Genomic DNA, 23,177 nt, shown 5'->3' with positions numbered 1-23,177 from the left:
GGGAGAACAAGGTGGGGAAGAAAGGAAGGATGGAGAGAGAAAGAAAAACAGATGGCGCGTTGTTCGGGCCGATCCGTAGAGCCATACAAGGACGAAAAGATCGAATCTTCGTCGATTCGAAGGATCGAAAGACGAGAGAGATAGGGAAACTCGAGTGCCGTGCCATGAGTGATGAAAGTCAACGCCGCGACAAGAGAAAGAAACGCTGAGAGAGGGCAATATGAGGAAGGAAAAAAAAAAGAAAGAGAGAGAAAAAGAGTAAAAAAAAAAAAAGAAAAGAAAAAAGGAGACGAATAAAAATAAAAAAAAAGCACTCGTCGTTGTTATCCTCCTTTTTCACCTCCTCCTCCTCCTCCTCCTCCTCGTCGACAACGACAACGACAACGACAACGACAACACGACAACGACGTCGTCGTCGTCGTCGTCGTCGTCGCGAGAGTGTCAAGCTCCCTGTGGCTACTCTCTACGTTCGGCTGTATCCCCTCTCCACCCCACCCCTCCCCACCCCCTTTCCCTACCGGCTCAGAAGAAACCGCTCGAGTTCCACACACGCGGGCGGCGGCAAGCACACGCACACAGAGACATATACATACACGCTTACGTACGTAGGTACGTACGCACGCACACAGACATTCTCCAGAGGCAAACGATTTTTTTTTATATATACTTACTGCGACGGCTAGTGACGTGTACACATATAGAGAGAGCAGAGAAGAGAAGAACACATTATAAACGCGCACACATACACATATTACACATATTTAAACTCTACTCTTACGCGCACGCTATATCACCCGGGGGTCTCCTCTCTTTTTCTCGGCAGCAGCTTCTTCTTTTACTACTGTCTCTATCGCGGGTATACTAAATTTCATCTATGTAATTTCCTCTAATGAGAGTGTGTGTGTATATATATATATATTATATTATATTATATTGTTATATTATATTATATATATATTTTCTTTCTCTTTCCTTTTTTTACGTTTTCGATAACTATTATACTATCGCTAAGTTTTTATTATTAACTGGACGAACGTATTACCGCACTACTACCGGACGTTATACACACAACCTACTACTATCGTCATCGTCGCACTTTTTTGTCCCGAGGAAGAAGAATAAGAAATAACTATGTATATGAGCAACGTGTCCAAAAATGATGAATACGTACGCGTCGTCGTAAAGATGCATACATGCGGAATTAGCACGGTTGCATTTAAAAGGCAAACTCGACGCGTCGTCGTCGTCGTCGTCGTCGTTGTCGCTTCGTGATCGTGATCGTGATCCTGATCGTCGTCGTCGTTGTCGTCGTCGTCGTCGTCGTCGTCGTCGATGATGATGATGATGATGATGATGACAATGACGGTCACGATATAGGTATCGATATCGATGTCGGTGGTGATAGTGGTAGCTGTGATAAAGGTGGTGCTCGAAAGGATGACGCACTAACACAAAGCACAAGCAAGGACGATACGTATGTAGAGACGAGCGACGAGGTGCTCTAAACGGCGAACCGGCGGTTTCGTCGTGTGTCGAGACGACGGACACCCGGCTGGTGGTGATCGCGTACCTTGCTGTTGCCGCTGTCCGCACATCGGTAGCCGCGCGAGTGTGCGAGCGTAGTCTCTCTCTCTCTCTCTCTCTCTCTCTCTCTCACGCGCGCGCGCGAACGAGCGAGCGCGCCCGACCGCGTTCTCTTTCTCTCTTGCTCTTGCTCTCTATCTCTCTCTTTCTCTCTCTCGCCTTTACTCCTAGCTAGCTAAGCTAGCTAGCTAGCTAGCTAGCTTTCTTGCTTCGCTCGCTGGCTTGCCTGGTTTGCTTGTCTCTGCTTGCTTGCTTGCTTGCTTACTTGCTTGCTTGCCTTCTTTCTTTCTTTCTTTCTTTCTTTCCTTCTTTCTTCCTTTCTTTCCTTCCTCTTCTTTCTCTTTCTCCTTCTCCTTTTTCCCGAGAGAAGCTCTTCTTCTCTTTCTCTCTCTCTCTCTGTGTCGCTAGCGCCGCGACGAGCTCCCTCTCGCTCCGCGTGCGTTCGTCAGTAACCTACAAAGCGGTGGCGGCGGCCATTCAGGATTACGGGACTCTGTCCGCCTTCGTCCAAGCGAGAAAAAGAAAGAAAGAGAGAAAGAGAGAGAGAGACAGATAGACAGACAGAGGGAGAGAGAGAGAGAGAGAAAGAGAAATTAAGTTAGAAGCTACGTCGTTGACGTCGTCGTCGTTCCTCTTCCTCCTCCTCCTCTTTTTCCTCTTCTTCTGCTTCTTTTCGTCCTCTTCTTTGTCGTTCGTGCCAGTCACTTTGCTCTAACTTTTTTCACTACTTCTATTTCTTCTTTCTCTTCTTACTCTTCTTTCCTCGTACGAGTCCTCCTCGCGGGAGCTCAAGACGCGTTGCTTCCTCTCGCCAGGCACGCCGGCGACCTCGCCAAGCCGATTATACTCCTCTCTCTCTCTCTCTCTCTCTTTCTCTCTCTTTCTCTCTCGTCCCGCTGCACACAAGCACGCACGCACGCACGGACGGACGAACGACGAACGAACGAACGAACGAACGAACGGACGAACGGACGGACGAGCTACGAACGAACGCACGCACGAGATACGATACCAGAAAGCGATCCACGCTAGCAAAAGCAAAGTTCTCGCTCGTTGCTTCGTTGCTATACTACCGCTGCCTTTCTCGATGGCTAGAGCTCAGCTTTTTTTTCTCTCTCTTCGATTTTCCCTACCGTTTGAATCTCTTCTACCACACAACAGCCAGCGAACACCACACGTATTATACACGTATTATACACACTCGCGTTACGCGACTCGTCCTTCCTAAAACTCTCTCTCTCTCTCTCTCTCTCTCTCTCTCTCCCCCTCCTCCGGCTTTCTCTCTCTCTCTCCTTGTTCCTCTTCCTTCTCTTCTTCTTCCGTCTCCTCCTTCTTCCTCTTCTTCTTCTTCTCGTCGTCGTCGTCTCCTTTATCCGTAAAGGAGACGACGATGTCGCGACACCCGTACGAGGAAAAGACACCCGTACTACTCTCGCCGCGACACCGCTCACCGTTCTGCGTTCGACAGAGCGCACCCTCCGACCAAAACCGAACGGAGAGAGAACGTGCGACGGAGCGACCGAGAAAGAGAAACGGAAAGAGAGAGAAAAGCGACCAGGGATTGGAAGACGCTACTAACTGATCGCGGCTTTTCGGATATATCCCACGACCACCACTGAGGATTAAAATGTACACTTGAGCGATTGGATGAACGACGACGACGACGACGACGACGAAGATGACGAAGATGACGACGACAACGACGACGACGACGACAATAACGATAACGACGAAGACGACGACGACGATGATCACTACGTCGACGACGAAGACGAAGATGAAGACGACAACGACGACGACGACGACGACGACGACGACGATGGGTGTGCGATCATATCCAAGGCGGCCTCCACAATCTTATTAATATATCCTCGAGATTACGCGAATAGTACGTGATAATTCGGCACCTTCCTCTTTGCACTCCTAAAACGTACGATATTTACCCATTTGTGACGGATTTTCCGCACAAGATGATCATCGACATTAACGACCCAGTCCCCCACCTATTACCACATACAGACATTACCACACTTCGATTTTTCAATATGGCGGCGCGCCCTCGTCGGATACCAGATGCGGCGTACGTAGGAAACTTTGGCGTCCTCGTCGCCGTATCTCCGTTCGCCATTGGTCCCCTCTATCTGGCGCGAACTTTCGAATCGAAATTATCCGCTTCTCCTTTACGAAGAAAATAACGATCGATTCTTGGACACTTTACTCTTCCGTACAATTTCGAACGATAACTTTTATTCTCTACGTGGGAGACGCATAAACGTTAACGTCACGAGGAATCTATCGACGGATGGAATTAAGGGTAATTCATTGAACGTGATTTTGAATTTTATGCGAATACTATTAAAGATATTTAAATACAATTTTATTCAACCACGCTAGCTACTTTTACGATTCCTAAATGTAAATTTAACCGCTAGGACGTATTCAGTTCGGACCGAAATATTTTGGTAACAGATCCTCGTATATTTCTTTATCGCTGTCTAGGAAGAGGCAAAAGATTACTCGATCCATCTGGAATTATAGGAAGAGCTTTAGATTTTATATCCTCGTATACGTGCGTCTAAGATACTCGTATCAGAACCATTAACCATTTGCAATTGATAGTTTTTTCTTGTCGTGTCTATCTAAGCGCGCTATAAATTTACTCTAAAATGATTCTTACTGAGTTTTTATTGTCGAGAAGAAATTTTTTGACCGTGGATATGGCCACTTCGGCTGCTGGTCTTTGAGGATAATCGTAAATTCCGGTAGATATGCATGGGAATGCAATGGTTCTTAAATTATTCTCTTTTGCCAGAAGAAGACTATTTTCGTAGCATTCCCTCAATTTGTCCGGCTTCTCTCCTTGCGGACCGACCGTCTGAATGACATCTAAAATCCGTTTTCTATAAGCGTTTTGTCAAAGGACGAATACGTTTAGAAGATCTGTAGAACAATCTATGTTACGCACATTTAGCTGGCAACATATATCCTCCTGTGATTTTAGCTTTGCCGACAGGGCATCCCCCTAACGTCGCGCATTCCATTTTCAAATAGGGTCCTGCGCTTCTGTGTATAGCACCGTCGACTGAGAAACATTTCATATTCTTAAGTATCGTGAATAACGTACTATCGTACTTTCTACAAAGCCCCATTCTTTCGTACCTCCTCCGCCAGGGATAAGACGCGAGTTAGCCGCATTGACGATTGCATCAATATCGAGAGTGGTAATGTCTCCTTGCCAAATAGAAACCTTTCCTGCCAACTCCTCGTCGGCCTTTTGACCTTCCTTCGAAGCTTTAACGTCGGTATTATTTCTCTTTTTAGTCCAATATTCTGCCCACGTTGCTATTCCATCCACGGTGTTTATATTCGACTTATAAAAGCTTCTCTTTTCTTCTATCGGCATGTTCAAGAACTTCTCTAATCAAATACATAACGATAAATATATCATTTATCCTATCCTAGTACGACAATGGTAACGACAATTGGTATACGGTATCCTTACTAATGAATTGACTAGGAGATGACCTTCGTAGAAGGATACTTTGTGCGATATTGATATTAAAGGTAGAATAGTAGAAAGCGATTTCTTACGTTTTTCGTCTTCGAAAGATAATTTTGTTTCAAGATTGCTCGACGCCATAATTTTCCTCGACGTTAAGTACCGAACGACTGAGCGAATTAGCGTTGAATATAAAGATCGAGTGTAAGCTGTCGTCTAAAAAAAAAATACAAATATTTTTCACCTTCGGTTGTCCGGAGCAACGTACGCACCAATGATACATCGTCGTATCTCTTACTTTCAGCATCGATGTATGATCCTTTCGCACAAAAGCAAACGTTAATAACCTTTGACAGTCATAAACATTACATCAATGAGGTTAATTCGAATGTAAAGACTACGCTTCGATCGTTTCTACGATTAAACGAACCTTACTAACGACGCAAATATATCAGGATCCCGCAAAAAATCTAACCGGTAAAAACTGCGAATTTATACTGTTTTTAATTATTCCTTTCCATCCATTTAAGACTGTTAGCGCTATCTGCCGTTCGTCCTTCCAACCGATCGACGAATCACCTTGACTCATGGCGACATCTGATGTTAAACTCTTTCGTTTATAGAAGCTTCGTGATAACTCATCGATTAACACCACCACCCCTTTTACGGATAATTGTCTCGAATAATATTAGATAACATATTTATGCCACATTATAGACATTTTTTAATTTTGCTTGATTATGTAATAATGCGCTTGGCGAGGAAATTAAAACCACCGTGTGTTTTTTTTTCTCTCTCTCTTTTTTTTTTTTTTTTTATCGTCCATTAGGAAAAAAGAAAAAAGAAAAAATAAAATGGAAGAAAAAAGGTCGATTACATAACACGAGCAATACTGATTCGACTCGACGGTACTACTTTCAACTTTTTCGTTAGTCCTTCGAGAAGAACTTTGATACTTCGTTAGAAATATTAGCGAGATTAGATCGAAGAAATCGGATTTTCCACGAATTGAATTCTCCCTTAATCGTGGGCGATGCTATCACGTTCGATAGGGTAGTTGCGAGTTAAATGCGTGGGACAATTCGAACGTGGGTAGTGGTCATTAAAATTCCGACGTAAAGAGACGTTTCGAACTAACCGAGCATCTCGAACAAATTAGTTCGTAAAAGATACTTGCAAAAAATGTTATCAATTTTTTTCCGACGACGAGATTGGCCATCGTTTAGTTTCCTCGTACGTGACTACGTTTCGATTCCTTTTTTTTTCACTTTCTTTTTTTTTTTTTTTTTTTTGAAGAATTTACAAAATAACAGAATGTCTGTAATAATGTCACGGTAGAAATAAATCGATTTAGAAAAAGAAAAAAAATTTTGTCCTGATTGCGAATGAATGATAACCCTTGTAGAGAAAATTTGATAATTTTGTAAAAAGACTTGTTATTGCATATGTATATATATGTATATAAAATTACAGTGGAATGTAAGCGTTGAAAAATTATAAAAAGAGTTACCTCCGTGGAAACTTTGATTTTTGCCGTAATCAGGAGTCTTTTCAAAATAACACAATGTCATAGGAGTCATGCGACGCGTGGGATACTTCTCGTAATAGCGTAAGTTGTTACGATAGACCCATGTTCTTCTCCTTGCATATTAAATATGAAACGGGTCGTGATATTCATTCACAGTACTGTAATATTTTCACGCGTCGTTCGAAAAACGTAGATAATTATTTATCAACGTAAAGTCATATATTAGAGGAATTTGTTAGTTTGCTTTATTTTTCTCTTCTTCTCGTACGAGCCATCGTATAGCATTTAATTTAATTCAATAATAAATTATACAGAAATAATCAACTTAAATGATCCCAACTATTATTCTATAATCCAACGAACCCTTTCCCTTTTCGACTAATAATTAATTTCTGGCGAAATGTCGTCTGACAAAATGACTTTAATTCTCGTAATCCTATTCTTTTTCCCTTTCATAATATTTTCATGTAACCTAGATATCCATTTCCCTTTATTTATTAATTTTTTTTTTTCTTTATTTACTTCGTTCTTTCTTTCTTTTTATCAAGATACTTAAGTACCTATAGTAAAATTCTCAAGAGACGAATCCAGTAACGATAATTGAAACAGCAGAGTGAAAATACAAGTGAAAAGCAATTAATAAAGGACGTTTTATAAGGACGTTCGATAAGGACTCTTGAAAAAAAAAAAAAACGATGGAGTATCAACGGAGGTTTAATGTACGCGAGATGTGTCAGCTTAAAATGAATGAAAATCTGAGTACGATACGACGTCACTGCTATCGCGTACATCGTAGAGGAGGAAACCATCCAAAAGCTTTCGTGTTTTGTGTATACAGGGTGTACACAGGGTGTATCTAGGATGTATACATACATATACGAATATAGATTGATGATATAGAAAGAAACCTTCAACGGAATAATATATATAAATATATATCTATGTATACGTATGATATAGATAGATCATACATACACCCACACATACACACACAGACACACGCACGCACATGTATATATATATCATTTAAATATCTATATAGCATATGCAAATTAAAAATTATTTTATTTGATCGTACGAATTCTATAAGCTTATCCAATTGATATACACCCCGTATAACCGGATACCAGTATAAGAGAAAAAGAGAAAGGGCTAGAGAATGACAGAGAGGGAGGAAACAGGGAGGAGAGGAAGAGAGAGAGAGAGAGAGAGAGAGAGAGAGAGAGAGAGAGAGAGAGAGAGAGAGAGAGAGAGAGAGAGAGAGAGAGAGAGAGAGAGAGAGAAAGCGCAGCGCATGCTGAAAGCTCCTTCTATCGATCGATCCGCACCCGAGCTTACTCGTTTTCCTTCACAAGCTTCGCGAACGTCGACACGGTGTAATCGTCTCGCGCGTACGATCGCGACGTACGACGGGGCGTATTTTTCGTTCTCTCCGCTTTTTCTCTATCTATTTGTCTATTTATCCATTCATCTATCTATCTCTCTATCTCTGTCATTACCTCTCTTCGTCGTGCGTGTTTCTTACTCTCTCTCTCTCTCTGTCTCTCTTACTCTCTTACTCTCTCTCTCTCTCTGTCTCTCTTTCTCTCTCTCTCTCTCTCTCTCTTTCCCTATCTTTCTGTTTCTATCTATCTTTATCTAGTTTATCTTGTTAGTCTACGTTGAAAATTTTTCTCTCTTCTTTTTCTTCCTCTTCCTCTTCTTCTTTTTCTATTTCTTCTTTTTCTTCCTCTTCGTCCTCCTTATCTTCTACTTCCAACGTAGGATAAAAATCTTGAAGACGAAGATCGAAAGAAGTCCGTCGTCATGGCGCATCGAAGCGAATCCTTCAAAGCACTCTGTCTATTGTGTGAGTTCTCTGCTTTTTCTTTCTTTCTTTCTTTCTTTTCCTCTCAATCCCTCCCTCTCTCTCTCTCTCTCTCTCTTTCTATATCTATAGCTTTTACAATCTCTTTTAGAATTATTTTCCCAAGATCGTCTCTCCCTTTCTACTTTTTACTTTTCTATATATTTCTATAAAAGATATACGAAAGAGAGAGAGAGAGAGAGAGAGAGAGAAAACTAGTACTACATTCGATTTTTATATTTCTTTCTTTCTTCTTTTATCTCTCTACAAAATATTTTCTATTTTCCTTCTTAAAGAAATATTTTCTATTCGTGATAAATTTTTTCGAAAGAAACTAATTCGAATTCAACCCTTATACGTGAGATATACAATATTCTCGCACAGTACTCATATATTTGTACGACAGACGATATTTCGTCGCTTTCTCTCTTTTTTTTTTTTTAACTGAAAGGATAACTTATTCGAATGTTTTTCTTTCTCCTCGACACACTACGGAAACGTGCTTTAATTTTATGCTTCCTAAGCCGAAAACGAGCCATCGTCACGCGCAAATTCATTCTCGCGTGTCCTCCTCCTTTCTTCTCCCTCACCTCCTTCACCTCCTTCTCCTCTTGCTCTATCACCTTCCTTCTCCTCCCCTCCCTCCCATCCTTCTACTCTCTTTCCCCTACTTGTCCTTTTACATTTTGCTTAATGAAATTTCTCTTTCTATTCCCTGTAGGGTGTGTCTTGGGCAACGTGTTCAGTGTTCCCACACCAACCCCATCGCCAATAAAATTGGAAGATCACAGATACACGACGCGTAGGATACCGAAGACTATCGTCGACTTGCCAACTCAGAGAACTAGATTGCCAGTTGTAAGTATATTGTAAGATTGATTTCCTTTTTTTTTCTTCTTCTTCGATTTTAATGTATGTTTAATGTACAAGTAATAGTAACAAAGGTGACACCGATAACGATTACGTTGACTACGAACGGAAGGAGAAATAATTCGATCGTCGTTATTGGAAAAAAAAAAAAAAGAACAGAAAGAAAGAAAGAAAGAAAGAAAAGAAATATCTAACAATTGAATATAATGTGTAGAATATAAAAAAAGAAAATAATATGAAGTTTAGGAGGAGGGATCGAGAAATGTTTGTAAAAAAATTTGTCATGGACAAATGCAAAATGAAATAAGAAATAGAATGAGGGACGATCTATTGAATTTTATTTATTTATTTATTTATTTATTTATTTATTTTTTAATGAGAGAAGAAGAAACAAGGAGAAATAACGAAACGTTTTATTTTGTTATTTCTTCGTATATCGAAGTTGGTACACTGTTCTAATTATGCATGTCCTGTCGGTCTGAATTATTGACTCGTACTACTAGCACTCTTTCTCTCTCTCTCTCTCTCTCTCTCTCTCTCTCTCTCTCTCTCTCTCTCTCTCTCTCCTGAGTCCAGACCAAGTACTTATCCAACGTTCTCTCTTCCACTTGTGCACGCACATCCATGAATAAGTTAATCTCTCTCTCTTTCTACATTTTGCATAATATATTCAACCTGTACATGCGTCAACGACTTGAAGCGAATTTTTTTTCAACCCTTTTTCCTTCCTTTTTTTCCCTTTTTTTTTTAACGTTATTACCAATCGACATCGAACCGTTTCCAAGGTGACGAGAAATAATCGTTTGATTTACCCAAATGGTTTCCTAGATTCTAACCATTCCTCGCAAAGGATATATATATATATATGTGTGTGTGTGTGTGTAGGTTTACACGAATAATACCTATTACACAATAATACCTATATATTTTTCTATCGGTATAGATTTTACCCTTTTCCAAGAGAAAACACCTACGCGTTTGATAATATCGTCGCGTATCTTATCGTTTAGTTAGTTTTTCCACGAACGTTTACCTTAAGAATCAAATCTGATTAAAATAGACCGCAAATACTCCTTGGGTATTCCCTGCTAATTCCACGAACCGGTTTCTCACTGATTTCATTTCGATTCTCAAAGCGATTCACGAGATTTAACTAAGCTTTCGTGGTACACCGAAAGGCGATTGTTTCTTGAATATGTAATACTTCAAAGAATTTCTCTTTCTCTCTCTTTCTCTTTCTCTTTCTCCATTTCTCTGGAATAAATCGAACTAGAAGGGACTAAACGTTTCTTATTATCGGAGAATTACTCCGATGTACTATAGATAAGTATATATATTATATGTATGTGCGTGTGTGTGTGTGTGTGTATATATATATATATATATATATATATATGCACGCAACGATCGATTGAAAATCTAGTTATAATACTAGAAGCAATTGATATTTTCTTTTATAGCGTTCGCATTTATTAATTACTATTACTATTATTTCGTGTTCTCCAGTTCATAATGAACATCTATTTTTAATTCTTAAATACGAGTACACACACCCTCGTACACATACATATATATATTTACAACATGGCATATAACGTGCATTGCTCGAACACGATCAGTTACCTTCTTTATCAAGCAGCCCTTTCAGTCATTTACATCTTTCATCAATCTTTTCCTCGGTCACGAAAGCGACGAGCGACAAGTCGAGTGTTATTTCTATTGACAATACGTTAAAACACACAACGTGATAATTGATCGTCCACGATACAATGTGTGTACTTAAATCGTTCATACACCTCATATAAAATTCCATACGCTTGTCTAGAAAGATTCGTTATATTCTACAATGGAAAATCTTCAATCCGATTACGAAGATTAATTATTTCAGCACTTAGCGAATAAGGAAAAGGAATCACCGGTGAGTTGTATAAACGTTCCAACGAATCGATTCAAATTTCTCCTTTCACTTTCATCCTGATTATTTCGTTGCTTCAATCGTTACGAACGACGATGCTTAAACGACTTTGTGAAATCGAATTAGTCTCTTTTCTTTTTTTTTTTTCTTTTCTTCTATCTCAACAGATCGATAAAATTTTCGCTCGATCTATCGTTATAATAATGTTTAATAGTTAATAATCGTAATAAGTTGCAATGCGTAATATCGTCGTATTTTTTCCATGTGTTGAACCCAATGAATTTGGAGATGAGGACGTCGACTACGTCGATACCGATGACGACACACCACAGATCAGTTTCCGGAGAAAATCCAATTTATCGTTTGAACGGAGCCAATGGACAAGCTTGCATCCTCTTGCAAACAGACGCTGTTATAGCAATAAAATATCGCACTGTTCTAGGCGAAGATCGAGTAAGAATTGATCTTTATCTTTCATTCATTAATCTCGTTCTTATTTATTTAAATAAATCATATAAAAGCGTTCTAGACGTCACGCGACACACTTACGTATAGTACATATCCTTCATTATAGTATAAGCGTTGAAAAACTTTATCAAAATTTTCTTTATCTTCATTTCACAGGTGGCAGATTTATTTGTACCCGACGATGCAATGGTCACAGGAAATTGCGACAATGAAAATACGGTAACGATGTCCTTGAAGTGGAACGCTTTTATGCTCCTATGGAGCTTCGCCAAGGTATTATCACGAATCTTTATTAACGCCGCGTGTCCTTTTCGTCGATTCATTTTCTTTTTCTTTTTTTTTTTTTTTTTTTTTTTAATAATCCTTTTTAAATTTCAATAAAATGTTTAACGTCGTCGTCGTCGCGTCATCGAATGCTTCTATTGGCAGAAAAAGATATATATATATATATATATATATATGTTAAACAATTTTTGTATAACACGTTCTTACTACTAAGTTTTTTACGTTAATCATTATTTCGAATCTTCTTGCTAATGATTATACGACGAGCACGTTGATCATTTTTGTGCTTAATTGTAATGACGCAAGCTTCTTCGTCCTCTTGGAGATCGATACTCGCGTTCTATTTCCAGTACGAATTCTATCCGTTGCGTAACGTAAAGTCGTTTCGACGAATATTATTTATAGAAGCGTGTATCGTTTTACATGTTATTTATATTTCAACATCGTCGTCGTTCTTCCGACAGATAAGAAGTTTACAAAATGACGTATTATTCGTTAATTCCCTCTACGTCGTTTTTTTTCTTTCTCTTTCCTTTATTCTTTCTTTATTCTACAGGTGGTACGCGACTTTTTTTTTTTTCTTGTTCCCCCCTCTCCTCTCTTTTCTCTTCATTACCTCTTTATTTAACGTATTCTCGAATGCAATTCAGTAATGGTTATTATTATAGGATTTACGTGGATAAAAAAAAATTGTGTGATTCGTTAAAAACGTAGTAACGACTACTTTGTTATTCGAGGACTTTTGAAAAATCTTGATAAAAAGCACGTCGAAAAGCTTCAATCCTACTCTTTCGAAGTGATACTTAGAAAATAATTCTCGCGCTTGTGAAGTACGTACCTATATAAGAATATATATATATATATATATATATATATATATATATGTATGTGCGTGCGTGTATATATATATATATGTGTGTGTGTGTGCCAATAAAAAGTTTGTAAATACGAAATAAAGTCGTACAATAGTTGGAACAATTTCCTTGCAAATAATATATACATATAGTAAAAAGTAATATTACATCGTAACTTTTAATTAAAAACCTTATAACGTATTGCTATTGTTGGTTTTGAAAATAGTTTATTAAGAAAACAGAGAGAGAGAGAGAGAGAGAGAGAGAGAGAGAGAGGAGAAAAGAAAAGAAAATCTCTTTGCGAAAAGGATTTCATTTTTCTAAAAGAGATAGAATTTTCTATACGAAAGAGAAAACTTATTTTTCAGACGCCCGGCGGCGAACGATGGTACGTTGAGAAAATCGAATTGACCTACAATTCGAGCGACCGACATTTCGAGCTCGTAGATCAGCCAAGTAAGTCGAGTTATTACTTTGTTCGACCTCTTCAACATTTCTTTTTTCTTTTATGTTCGATATACACAAGATATCCATTTATCTTACTAAGAAAATATAATGGAAAGCTGTGATATTAGAAAACGGTAGAAGATAGAGAGGGATTTTAACTCCGTTATATGTTGTTTTATTTTTCAGATAAAACTGTTCGCGTGAGTACCGGCTCGAAACACAGTGCCATGCTTTTCCCAACACCCGTTGGAAAGTCTTACGCTTGTGACAATGAAACGGAAATTCATTTAACCGATGGCAAACATACCGCCAGTGTTATCCTCAGGTATATATATATATATATATATATATATATATATATATATATATATATGGCCGACCTACACGTTAATTATTTTTCATATTAAAAGTTTTTTAATTTCCTTTTATTAATTTATTTTTTTCCCTTTAATTAAAATCTCTTTTTTATTTATATATATATATATATATCTTTCGTTTCATACAAACACCCGGGGCGAGTAAATGAGAAATGATAACAAAGTTCACTTTTTTATAGGACACATAAAAAGTTAATTTATTTGTGCGTTCGTTCTCTAGAAATATGAAGCTTCAACCGTTCAAGTTTAAGAACAACGAATTCGCCGCTGAGTTCTCTTGCGCAGCGTTAAGTGCACGAGCAAACGGAGACGAGACCGCACCAGTTGCGGTTGGTTCAACTTTGGCTGCTGCTGTGCTATTAACTATCACCGGTTATGCGGCCTATCGATATTTCAAAGTGAAGAAGGTCAAGTACGACACGATGGAGTAAAGCTCTTTGCTCTCGATCAAGGACACTGTCACGAGGACATGCCAAAGAGATTACGAATAAGAGACAGTGAGAAAAAGAGAGTAAGAAAATCGATGAAAAAAAAAAAAAAACAAAGGAAATGCTCCTTTAGCCGAACTAAAGTCGACAGCAAAGATCCTTCGCTATTTTCTATCCTTTTATTTTCCTTTTTCGTTTGTTCTTTTTTCTTTCTTTTATCGTCTTCTTATTTTTAACGAATTCTTAAAGCGAAGAAAACCGTAAGAATTTTAATCGGACATATCAATATCAAGATTCGTACTGGTAATTATGAAAGTGGTCAAACTTCGAACTTGTTACCCAACGTTTCTTTTTTTGTTTTGATATCATTTCGATCATTATCTATAAAATTAGAAACGTATTGAACCACTTTCGTAATCATCGGTTCTCATGGTCTCGCTGTTTGAAAGAAAGAGACTCTAATAACGTTCTATCGTCGAAGCGTTCTGTGATATTACAGAACTTTAACACTTGAAAATCTTAGAGACGGACGTATCGAAGGAAAGAAAGAGAAAAAGAACAAAAATAAACAAAAGAGAATGAAAAACTGAAAGGAAGAAAAGAAGAAAGAAAGAAAGAAAGAAAAAAGAAGTAAAAGTTACCTACTAAAAAATTTTAAAGTTATCTATTTATTAAACATCTATTGCAAAAAGGGGAAAAAAAAAAAAGGTAAAAAAAGACGAATAGCGTCCGCGATGATGGTCGAGTCGGTGTACCTGAGATATCTGAGATTCGAGATTTCTTTTTCCAAAAACTTGTCAGACAAATGTAATAAGAGAAACAAAATCTCTGATAGAGAGGACGTTATCGTTGCGAGCACGATCTCTCAATATTCACTTATTAAAATTATCATTATATATCACATATCGTAATGAGCTAGTGGCCATCATCTATATACAAACTTTTCATAGGATTAAAATATTTCGCGAATATATTTAGGAATATCTCGTTGTACCTTTTAAGGACTTCGATAATCAACTCGTGCGACGATTAATCGCATTAGTATACGAGACATTAAGAGTACATTTATTATCAATTATTGTTATCAATTATTATCAATTATTATTAATTACTAGTATTACTTCTGTCTCTCTCTCTCTATCTATCTATCTCTCTCTCTCTCTCTCTCTCTCTCTCTACGTACGTTTCATTCGTCTGAAGTGATAAAATCCATATTCGCAAACTCTGATGGTTGTAACGATAGACTTTGTAAAAAATCGCAGAAGGGTGTTATTCCTTCAGCACATATCGTCATTCCTTTTTAAATCGTGATCAGTGTTGCGCGACATATTCCTTATCTCAATATCCTTCATAAATATTAATTATAAATATATACATATCTACATACATACATACATAAATATATACGTATATCATAGATCGGAAAATGGTGAGCGAGATGTTGAAGAGAAAGAAGAAGATGAAGAAGAAAAATAACGGATCGTTACTAATTCATTTCATTATTAAATACGTTAAAGACTAAGTAATTAGCCCCTCAGGCAGCTAAAGTTTTAAAAGAGAAACGAGTATAATAGTTAGTTTAAAGTTAATGCAAATATTTATATTGCTATTGTATTCATAAATTTCTCTCTCTTTATCTCTCTCTTTTTCTCTCTCTATCTTGTGTTTTCTTTATTTTTTCTTTATTTCTTAATATTTTTTCGTCTCTCTTTTATATTATTTTCTTTTCCATTTCTTTCTCTTTTATTCGATACGTGTAAATGTGGTTTTTACTCGAAATATCTGTAAATACACATGAAGTTAAACCGATCTTATATAATATACATGTATATATAATTTCAATATTATGACGTTTAAATCAATTTTGCATAAATCGCGATCTGACGCAGCTCGCTTTTGTCGTCGTTGCTTTTTGACACGGCTCGTCGATGATGGAAATGTGAAAAGTGTATAAAAAGAACCAAAAAAAAAAAAAAAAAGAAAAAAAAAAAAGAGAAAAGAAAAAAAAGTGATTGTACGGGAGATAAAAATCAATATCCCATTCCGTATAATTTTCGTCTCACGACACTGCGCAATTATATTGTAACATATCGTGTAAATATATTATACGTAGATCGTAACGATCAACGAAGCTCGACAATTTCATAATAAAATCTGCGAAAGGATCGTGATTAAACGAATGGACGATCATGTAAAATCGATTCTTGGAAATATCAATATCGAGCTTGGTCGTATCGTCGAACGAAATTGTTTCAATATCGTGATAATTCAAAGATTCGAAACTCACATCAATTTAAAGATTTTAAATCAAAAAGAACGTTATCTATAGTCGAAAGATAACGCATATCGAAAGACCTAATTGAGATCAATAATGTTAGTTTTAAATTATTATTAAATTTCTTTAGATAATAATGCGAGGTTAAGACGCACGTAAGAGAACGAACAAAAAGAAGAAGAGGGTAGAAAAGGAGAAGAAAGAACGAAAGAGAGAGAGAGAGAGAGAGAGAGAGAGAGAGAGAGAGAGAGAGAGAGAGAGAGATAAAGATAAGTTTGACGTTTCTACAGCGTATACCGACTTTGATTTTTTTTCCTCGACGCGTATAACCCAAAAAAGAAGAAAACAAAAAAAATTAAAAAACAAAAAACAAAACCAAAAAGAATAAAAAAAAAAAAAAAAAAAAACAGTCGCAAGATTAACGATCGAAGCAAATAATTTTGAGGAATGAATTTGTAAACGCGGATACGGCGTTTTTAAATGTACCGCGTATGTGCCTGTACGTACGTGTGTGTGGAAATATAATGTATATGTATTTCATATATATATATATATATATACCTATATATATACACGCATTTCACACGTGCGTATACATACGCCATATATATATGTAATATTTACATTATCGATATATTATTAATATAACATATGAACCTCTGTCTTCCAAGTGCATATTAAAGTTACAGAAAACTTCGTGTGTAAATATATTATATGAATATCGTGATATATGCATACATATATATATGTATATATATATGTATATATATATACCGTCGTCAATTCGTGATCGTTTACATTGATCGCGTCAAAGAATACGATAATTGCAGAATAAATAAGAAAAAGAAAAAGATAAAAACAGAGAGAGAGAGAGAGAGAGAGAGAGAGAGAGAGAGAGAGAGAAAGGCACTATACGAAAAGGAAGAAACGAAATATGTATATGATAAAACCGAAAGGACTTCCGGAAAGTTCGACAGCAACAGGATCGGCTCGCTATTTTAACTCCAAGAACAATGGCGTTATTATATAAAAATGTATTTTTGTGCTAAAAGTCAATCTTATCTTAAAATTAATTAGAGACACGAGTAAACGAATAGCGATTTAAATGAAGAAATCAATTTAACAATAATTATTAACCGTTGTACTTTGCGGCTTCCACTTTGTTATCGTGTCGTGTTATAGCTCGTTGAAGAAAAAGAAAGCCGACAAATGAAAACGAGTCAATAGTCGAACGATATTAGATCACACACATTAGCCAAAACACATATTATTAGGCAATTTTGCAGTCCCCTCTTCTCTTCGTCCTTCTCGCTGTTACGTCTCGTCTAAGAAGAAAAAGAAAAAAGAAAAAAAAAAAAAAAAATACAAAGAGAAAAAAAAATCAAGAAAAAAAAAAACAAGTTTCACGAACGACAAAAGATCCAAGGGATTGACAAGGGTGATTATTTTCTGCGAAGTTTTTGATAAGTGAACGAAAGAAAATGACAAATTCCCAAGGGGTTCGGTCTTTCGAGCTATCTATAACGAGACTAATTAAATGAATCTCGGCGATAGGAGGAGGGTGTCGATGGACAAGTCGGTGATTAAGAAAAAAGCGATTGATTAATTTCAATAATCGAAGTGGTACGTAATTGTACATCTATCAAAAATTGTATGATATCGATTAAAAAAAGAAAAAAAAAAAAAAAAAAAAAGAAAAAAAAAATAAAGGCTGTTATACAAATTCATTCGCTCATCTTCACCCATCTCTGCCTTTTTATATTTTGTTACGTTAAATTTTAATTTCAACATTTAGAATTCATTCCTATACACCTATACACCGTTAATTAGTCCTATGAATTAGAAGCTTTTAAAGATTTCAGAACGACGAGAATAATGTGAACGATAAAGACGGTGGATATTTATTTGTCGAAAAAAAAAAAAAAAAAAAGAAAAAAAAAAAGATAATACGATTATTAGGTGAAAATAATAATATATAGTTTGTAACGAAGACCATCATCGACACCATTTTCCTATGACTAAAGTTTCGATTGCAAATAACTGGATAGATTTTATTTATTATATATCAAACGTGCTTACGAGTTTGTTCGATATGTTTTTCAAGGCAGATGTCTGTGGTACGATTTAAGGTAGGGTGGGAGTTAGTAATAGTAGTAGTAGTAGTAGTAGTAGTAGTAGTAGTAGTAGTAGTAGTAGTAGTAGAAGTAGTAGTAGTGGTAGTGTAATAGTATGAGAGCTCAAAACGACATAATAATTTCGCGTGGAGTTGTAGAAAAAGGGCGTGAAAAGTACAGTCAAGCAGGCTTATACAACAACCAACCAAGGGAACCCTCCGCCCTTTTTTGCGCAATACACACGTACACATATATACAGGGATACAGACGGTGGTATCCTTCTTTCTTTCTCTCTCCTTCCTACGACATTGCTGTCAATGGCTCATTGTCGTAATATCCATTGAAAAGATTCTAGCAACGTAAATGTGGACTGGTACGGACTGATCGTATTGTCATCGACGACTAAACCATCGACTCGCGCCTGCGGGTAGTCCCCAAGCGTTCGAAGAAAAATCGCCATTCTCGTATCTTCGAGGAGATTAAATTCGCCTAAACTCGAATCTTAGGTTACTAGAGTCATCGATTTTTTAGCTAGTACGAACAAAATCGGTAAACAAGTTTGCGACGAAATGTTGCGAGGAACGAGTTCTTCTTCTATCGTTTTAATCGAAACTTTGTTAATCTAATAACTGCACTTTTTTTTCTTTGCTTACTGAATTATTCATAAATATTATTTCGCGAAAATCAATAGCCAATCGGGGTAATAGGATTACTTCTCTAAAGTCTGTAGATCGGAACGTCAAACTAGCTGACGAGTTTATCTTCAGTTTCTAGAAAAAAAAAAAGAAAAAAAAAAGAAAGAAGCAGAAGAAAGAAAAGAAAAAGAAAAAACTAGAAGAAGAAGAAAAAGAAGAAGAATAGACGATTCGTTAGGACAGGGGACGTTTATTAAGTCTATTTTCCTGGTCGCGATGTCACGCGTGATATAACTTATGGTTGGACAGCACGTCCTGGTAAAAGACTTGCACAGGGCGGCCGTATATAACGGGCCGCTAACGTTATGGTGTTACGCGGCGGATGGTAGAGTGGCACGGTGTCCAGTGACTCCCATGTCGGCTTGTTATCCGGACCGCCCCATCGTTATCTGCAATTACCCCAAAACAGCCCCTAGTTTATAAATTATAGGCCACCCCCTCTAACGCTCACGACCCACTCACCCTCTACGCCACCCAGTTCTACCCTTTTCCACCCTGTATCTCTCCTCCTCCTCTTCCTCCTATATTTTCCTTGGTTACGTTGCGAGCATCGACGAGCATTTCTGCGAACGTAACCGATTGATCGAAACATTTTCTCCTCTTATTCTACACCTGTACTACATTGTTTATCCTTTATCTCATCAAAGATTTATCTTCCCCTTTTCGATTTTCTTCCTCTTCCTCTTCCTTTTCCCTTTCCAATAGAAACGTAAACGAAGCGATAAATTTGTAGTTTCTCCTTAAAGGAACTAACCCCCAAGGGATTTTCGCGACATCTAAACGAAGATAAGTCGATGTTCCTTTTGAAAGAAGTAAGTATTTCACACCTTGTTGAAGAACGAGGTACCGACGGCAGAACAACTACCTACTGGGTGTCCATTTGGCGAGACACCCGAACAAAAGAGGTTTTCTCTACCTGGCCGTTTCTCTCTCTCTCTCTCTCTCTCTCTCTCTCTCTCTCTCTCTCTCTTTCCTTTTCTTTCTTTTCTCTCTCTTTCTCTCTCTCTCTCTCTTTCTGTCTTTCTTGTGGGTCTACGAGCAAACGATTTTACAAAAAATGATATTTTGACAAGCTTGCGGTTTCGAACAAGTTTTCATTCCTCTTTAAAGGTATTACCTTAGGTCTGGCCTAAAATAAATACAGAAGTAATCGAGCCGGAGTGCAAACGTCGAAACCTTTCGTTTCTATGTCGTATCCTTTACAAACAAATACATATTTTTTTTCTTGACTTGGCAAAAGAAGTCAAAAGTATGTCTCGACGTCTCGAAAGTTGATTTTATTTTGACGGGTATGATAAATGTATATATATATATATATATATATATATATATATATATATATGTATACGTATAAATTGTCGGAGAGTTCGTTAGTGCTTCCTGGAGGAAGACTATAAATACTACTCACAGTGGTATGACGCGATAATTACTTAATTCCCACAGCGTAGACCGTTCCGCTTTGTCTTGATAAGCATTGCTGAAAGAGCGCCTCGTCCTTGACGAGTCTGCATGGTCAGCTCGAAAGAATCGTCGTAGTAGGCAACGTTTCCTCTTCCCTCCGAGCTAACACAAAGTCATCTTCTTATTTCTTTATAGGTATGGCGAACGAATAAACGCGGTTAATCGCTGACGTCCAAATTCTTCTATACCTTACAACGAAGGGGACATTTTTATGTTAATTTATCAATCAAGGCATGTTGAATTTTCTTTTCAATAAAAAATAAATCCTTTAAACGTCGTTAATTTCGATCGTATGTTTTGTAACGATACGATAGATATTTGTTTATAATTAAACGATTAACGTTCGATCTATATAACGGAGTTTAGAATGTCTCGTTAAAAGAAAGAACGGATTAAAACGCGAGACTCTCTCTAATTCGATAAATCTTAGCCGCGGTACGGACAATTTCATCGTTTCAAAGGCAGCCGCTAAAGCAACAAGGAGGGGATTGTAAACGATGGTAAGCACACTCACACGCACACAGGAGTACGAGATTTCGAGGGGTAAGTTTGTACATCTACCACCGATCTATCTATTGGGGTGCTCGAGGGTGACGGATACAATGATGTAATGCGAAACCTGTGAAACTTTCCCCCTGTCATCTCTTTTCTCTCTCTCTCTCTCTCTCTCTCTTTCTTTTTTCTTTTTTTTTTTTATTAGACCATCATGGCGTTACGTAGAGGAATAGACATACAAATTCTCCCAGCTAGTTTCTGAAACCAAACTAATATAAATTCCTAGCGTAATTCGTTAGATAAAAGAAAAAAAGAAAGAAAAAAAAAAAAGAAAAATAAACGAATAAATAAATAAACAAATTAAATTGCAAATGCAATAAAAAGAATTTTGCATATTACCCGAGTTACGATCAGAGAGAAACAGAGAGAGAGAGAGAGAAGATTTTTTGCTTTGCTTTTTCATTTCGAGGTGAGGAGATCAAAGAGAAGAAGGAAAAAAGAGAAAAAGAGTATCCAAGATGTCAGAGAAAGAGAGGGAGAGGTAGATGGAAAAGGAGGGGTATAAGCGTGGAGAAAGACACGACGAGGGGTGAAAAGGAGGAAGTTCATAATAACGTCGAGGGACCAACGGACCTCGTCGACGCGTTCAGATGCTCTTTTCAAGAGTGCGAACCCTCCTCGACGCGCATTCAAGTGTCGCCGCTTTGTAATGCCTCTTAATACTACTCGCTCTCCTCGTTATTAAGGATCCGGAACATATTGTAGGTATAACAGTGCCCACGATGGTACTATGGCGTCAAGCCTTTATATTGTCGTGCGTGTTGTACATCCGCGACAGGAAGTGGCCAGGGACTACTGCGAAATTTTTAAAACGATAGACACATAGTTTTCTTTTTCACTCTTTCTCTTTCATCTTCTCGATTTATTTCATAATTTCTCTATCACCGATTCTCTTTCTCATTTTTTGTTCTTTCTCTCTTTCTCTCTTTCTTTTTCTCTCTTTCTCTTTCTCTCTGCGCCCTTCTTATTCATCTAGATCGTTATTAGCGAACGTTGAGAAAGACGAGACTCTTCGAATCTACCAAGAAATCTAAGATTCTTTTTTTATTCTCTTCCTTTTTCACAAGTCTCACCATAAAAATTCTCGTAGGGCACGACTGAACATTCTTTCCTTTTTTTTTTTCCGCGTACTTTACCTGCTCGAACATATCGCGCGAGTCAGCGTAAGACGACTCCTCGCAGAAACTTGCGTCCACCTTTTTCCCACAAAACTCACCTGACACAAGTTACGGTGATAAGGAACGTCGAATGCGCCAAGTGGCACGGATTAGAACGAGAGATTCTTACGACGAAACTTTCATACCATAGTTCGAGACAATTTGCGCTTAACTTTTTATATCGGTCAGCGATTTCACCTAACGAGTCTTCTTTAATACGAGTGATAAAATGAGCACGATAAAAAAGTTAAAAAAAAAAAAAAAAAGGAGGGGAAACGACGAATAGAACATCATCGCGGTTGTCGTTATCGGGAAATCGTAGGGAACCACCATATGTGCTGATCCTACGGACCCATTAAAACCAGCATCTTTCGGTGTCCTTAATAAGCGTCCTGCCTAGCCCCTATCTATCAAACAACATCATAATTGCCAACGTGTTCATGTTTCCGAATCTACAGCATCCCTTCTCCTTCGAATCGTTAAAAGTTAGCAGGCTGACTTCGTCGATAACGCATGTTATCCTTTAAAGGTTTCATCTCCCTTTACGACGTTAATTAATCGCGGTTATAAATTTTCGTAATTTCCCTAATCGCGCGATGAAAAGAATTCTTGTAAAAAGTTTCGTTAAAAAGCTTTGATAAAATAAAATTGGAGTTTAGAAAGGATTAAATCGACGCTTGTAGTATAATTCGTTCACTGTCATTAGTCGAATGCTTTTCGTTTGCGAAACATTCAGAAGCGTGTCCTTTTCTAGGATCTCTCCTAGTCGGATGAAGTAGAACGTACAAAACGGTACACAAGGGATGATGACAGTCCTCC

The 23,177-nt window shown here is 37.5% G+C and overlaps 2 protein-coding genes across 5 annotated transcripts; one reads left to right on the top strand and one right to left on the bottom strand.

The window, feature by feature from the left end:
• Nucleotides 1–3,916: 3,916 nt before the first annotated feature.
• On the bottom strand, nt 3,917–5,618 carry LOC122629933 (macro domain-containing protein CT2219-like). Of its 3 annotated transcripts, XM_043813869.1 has the most exons (6): nt 5,382–5,616; nt 5,176–5,299; nt 4,744–5,001; nt 4,550–4,666; nt 4,262–4,470; nt 3,917–4,110 (listed from the first exon to the last, which is right to left on the bottom strand). In XM_043813869.1, exons 1-6 carry the CDS (start codon nt 5,388–5,390, stop codon nt 4,024–4,026), a joined length of 804 nt encoding a protein of 267 aa, XP_043669804.1. In that variant the 5' UTR covers nt 5,391–5,616; the 3' UTR covers nt 3,917–4,023. The 3 variants fall into 3 exon arrangements, with proteins under 3 accessions (XP_043669804.1, XP_043669805.1, XP_043669806.1); XM_043813870.1 differs by lacking the exon at nt 5,176–5,299 and having other exon boundaries at nt 4,744–4,996; nt 5,328–5,618; XM_043813871.1 differs by lacking the exon at nt 5,382–5,616 and having other exon boundaries at nt 4,744–4,996.
• Nucleotides 5,619–8,239: 2,621 nt separating this feature from the next.
• Nucleotides 8,240–16,764, top strand: LOC122629931. Of its 2 annotated transcripts, none has more exons than XM_043813868.1 (7): nt 8,240–8,460; nt 9,179–9,315; nt 11,531–11,695; nt 11,867–11,983; nt 13,218–13,305; nt 13,483–13,621; nt 13,894–16,764. In XM_043813868.1, exons 1-7 carry the CDS (start codon nt 8,418–8,420, stop codon nt 14,102–14,104), a joined length of 900 nt encoding a protein of 299 aa, XP_043669803.1. In that variant the 5' UTR covers nt 8,240–8,417; the 3' UTR covers nt 14,105–16,764. The 2 variants fall into 2 exon arrangements, with proteins under 2 accessions (XP_043669803.1, XP_043669802.1); XM_043813867.1 differs by having other exon boundaries at nt 11,513–11,695.
• Nucleotides 16,765–23,177: the final 6,413 nt, after the last annotated feature.

This window comes from Vespula pensylvanica, chromosome 6 (genome assembly GCF_014466175.1).
Source record: "Vespula pensylvanica isolate Volc-1 chromosome 6, ASM1446617v1, whole genome shotgun sequence".
Lineage (NCBI taxonomy): Eukaryota > Metazoa > Arthropoda > Insecta > Hymenoptera > Vespidae > Vespula > Vespula pensylvanica.
Note: the sequence above shows the minus strand (reverse complement) of the source record. Positions and strands in the feature narration are given on the sequence as shown.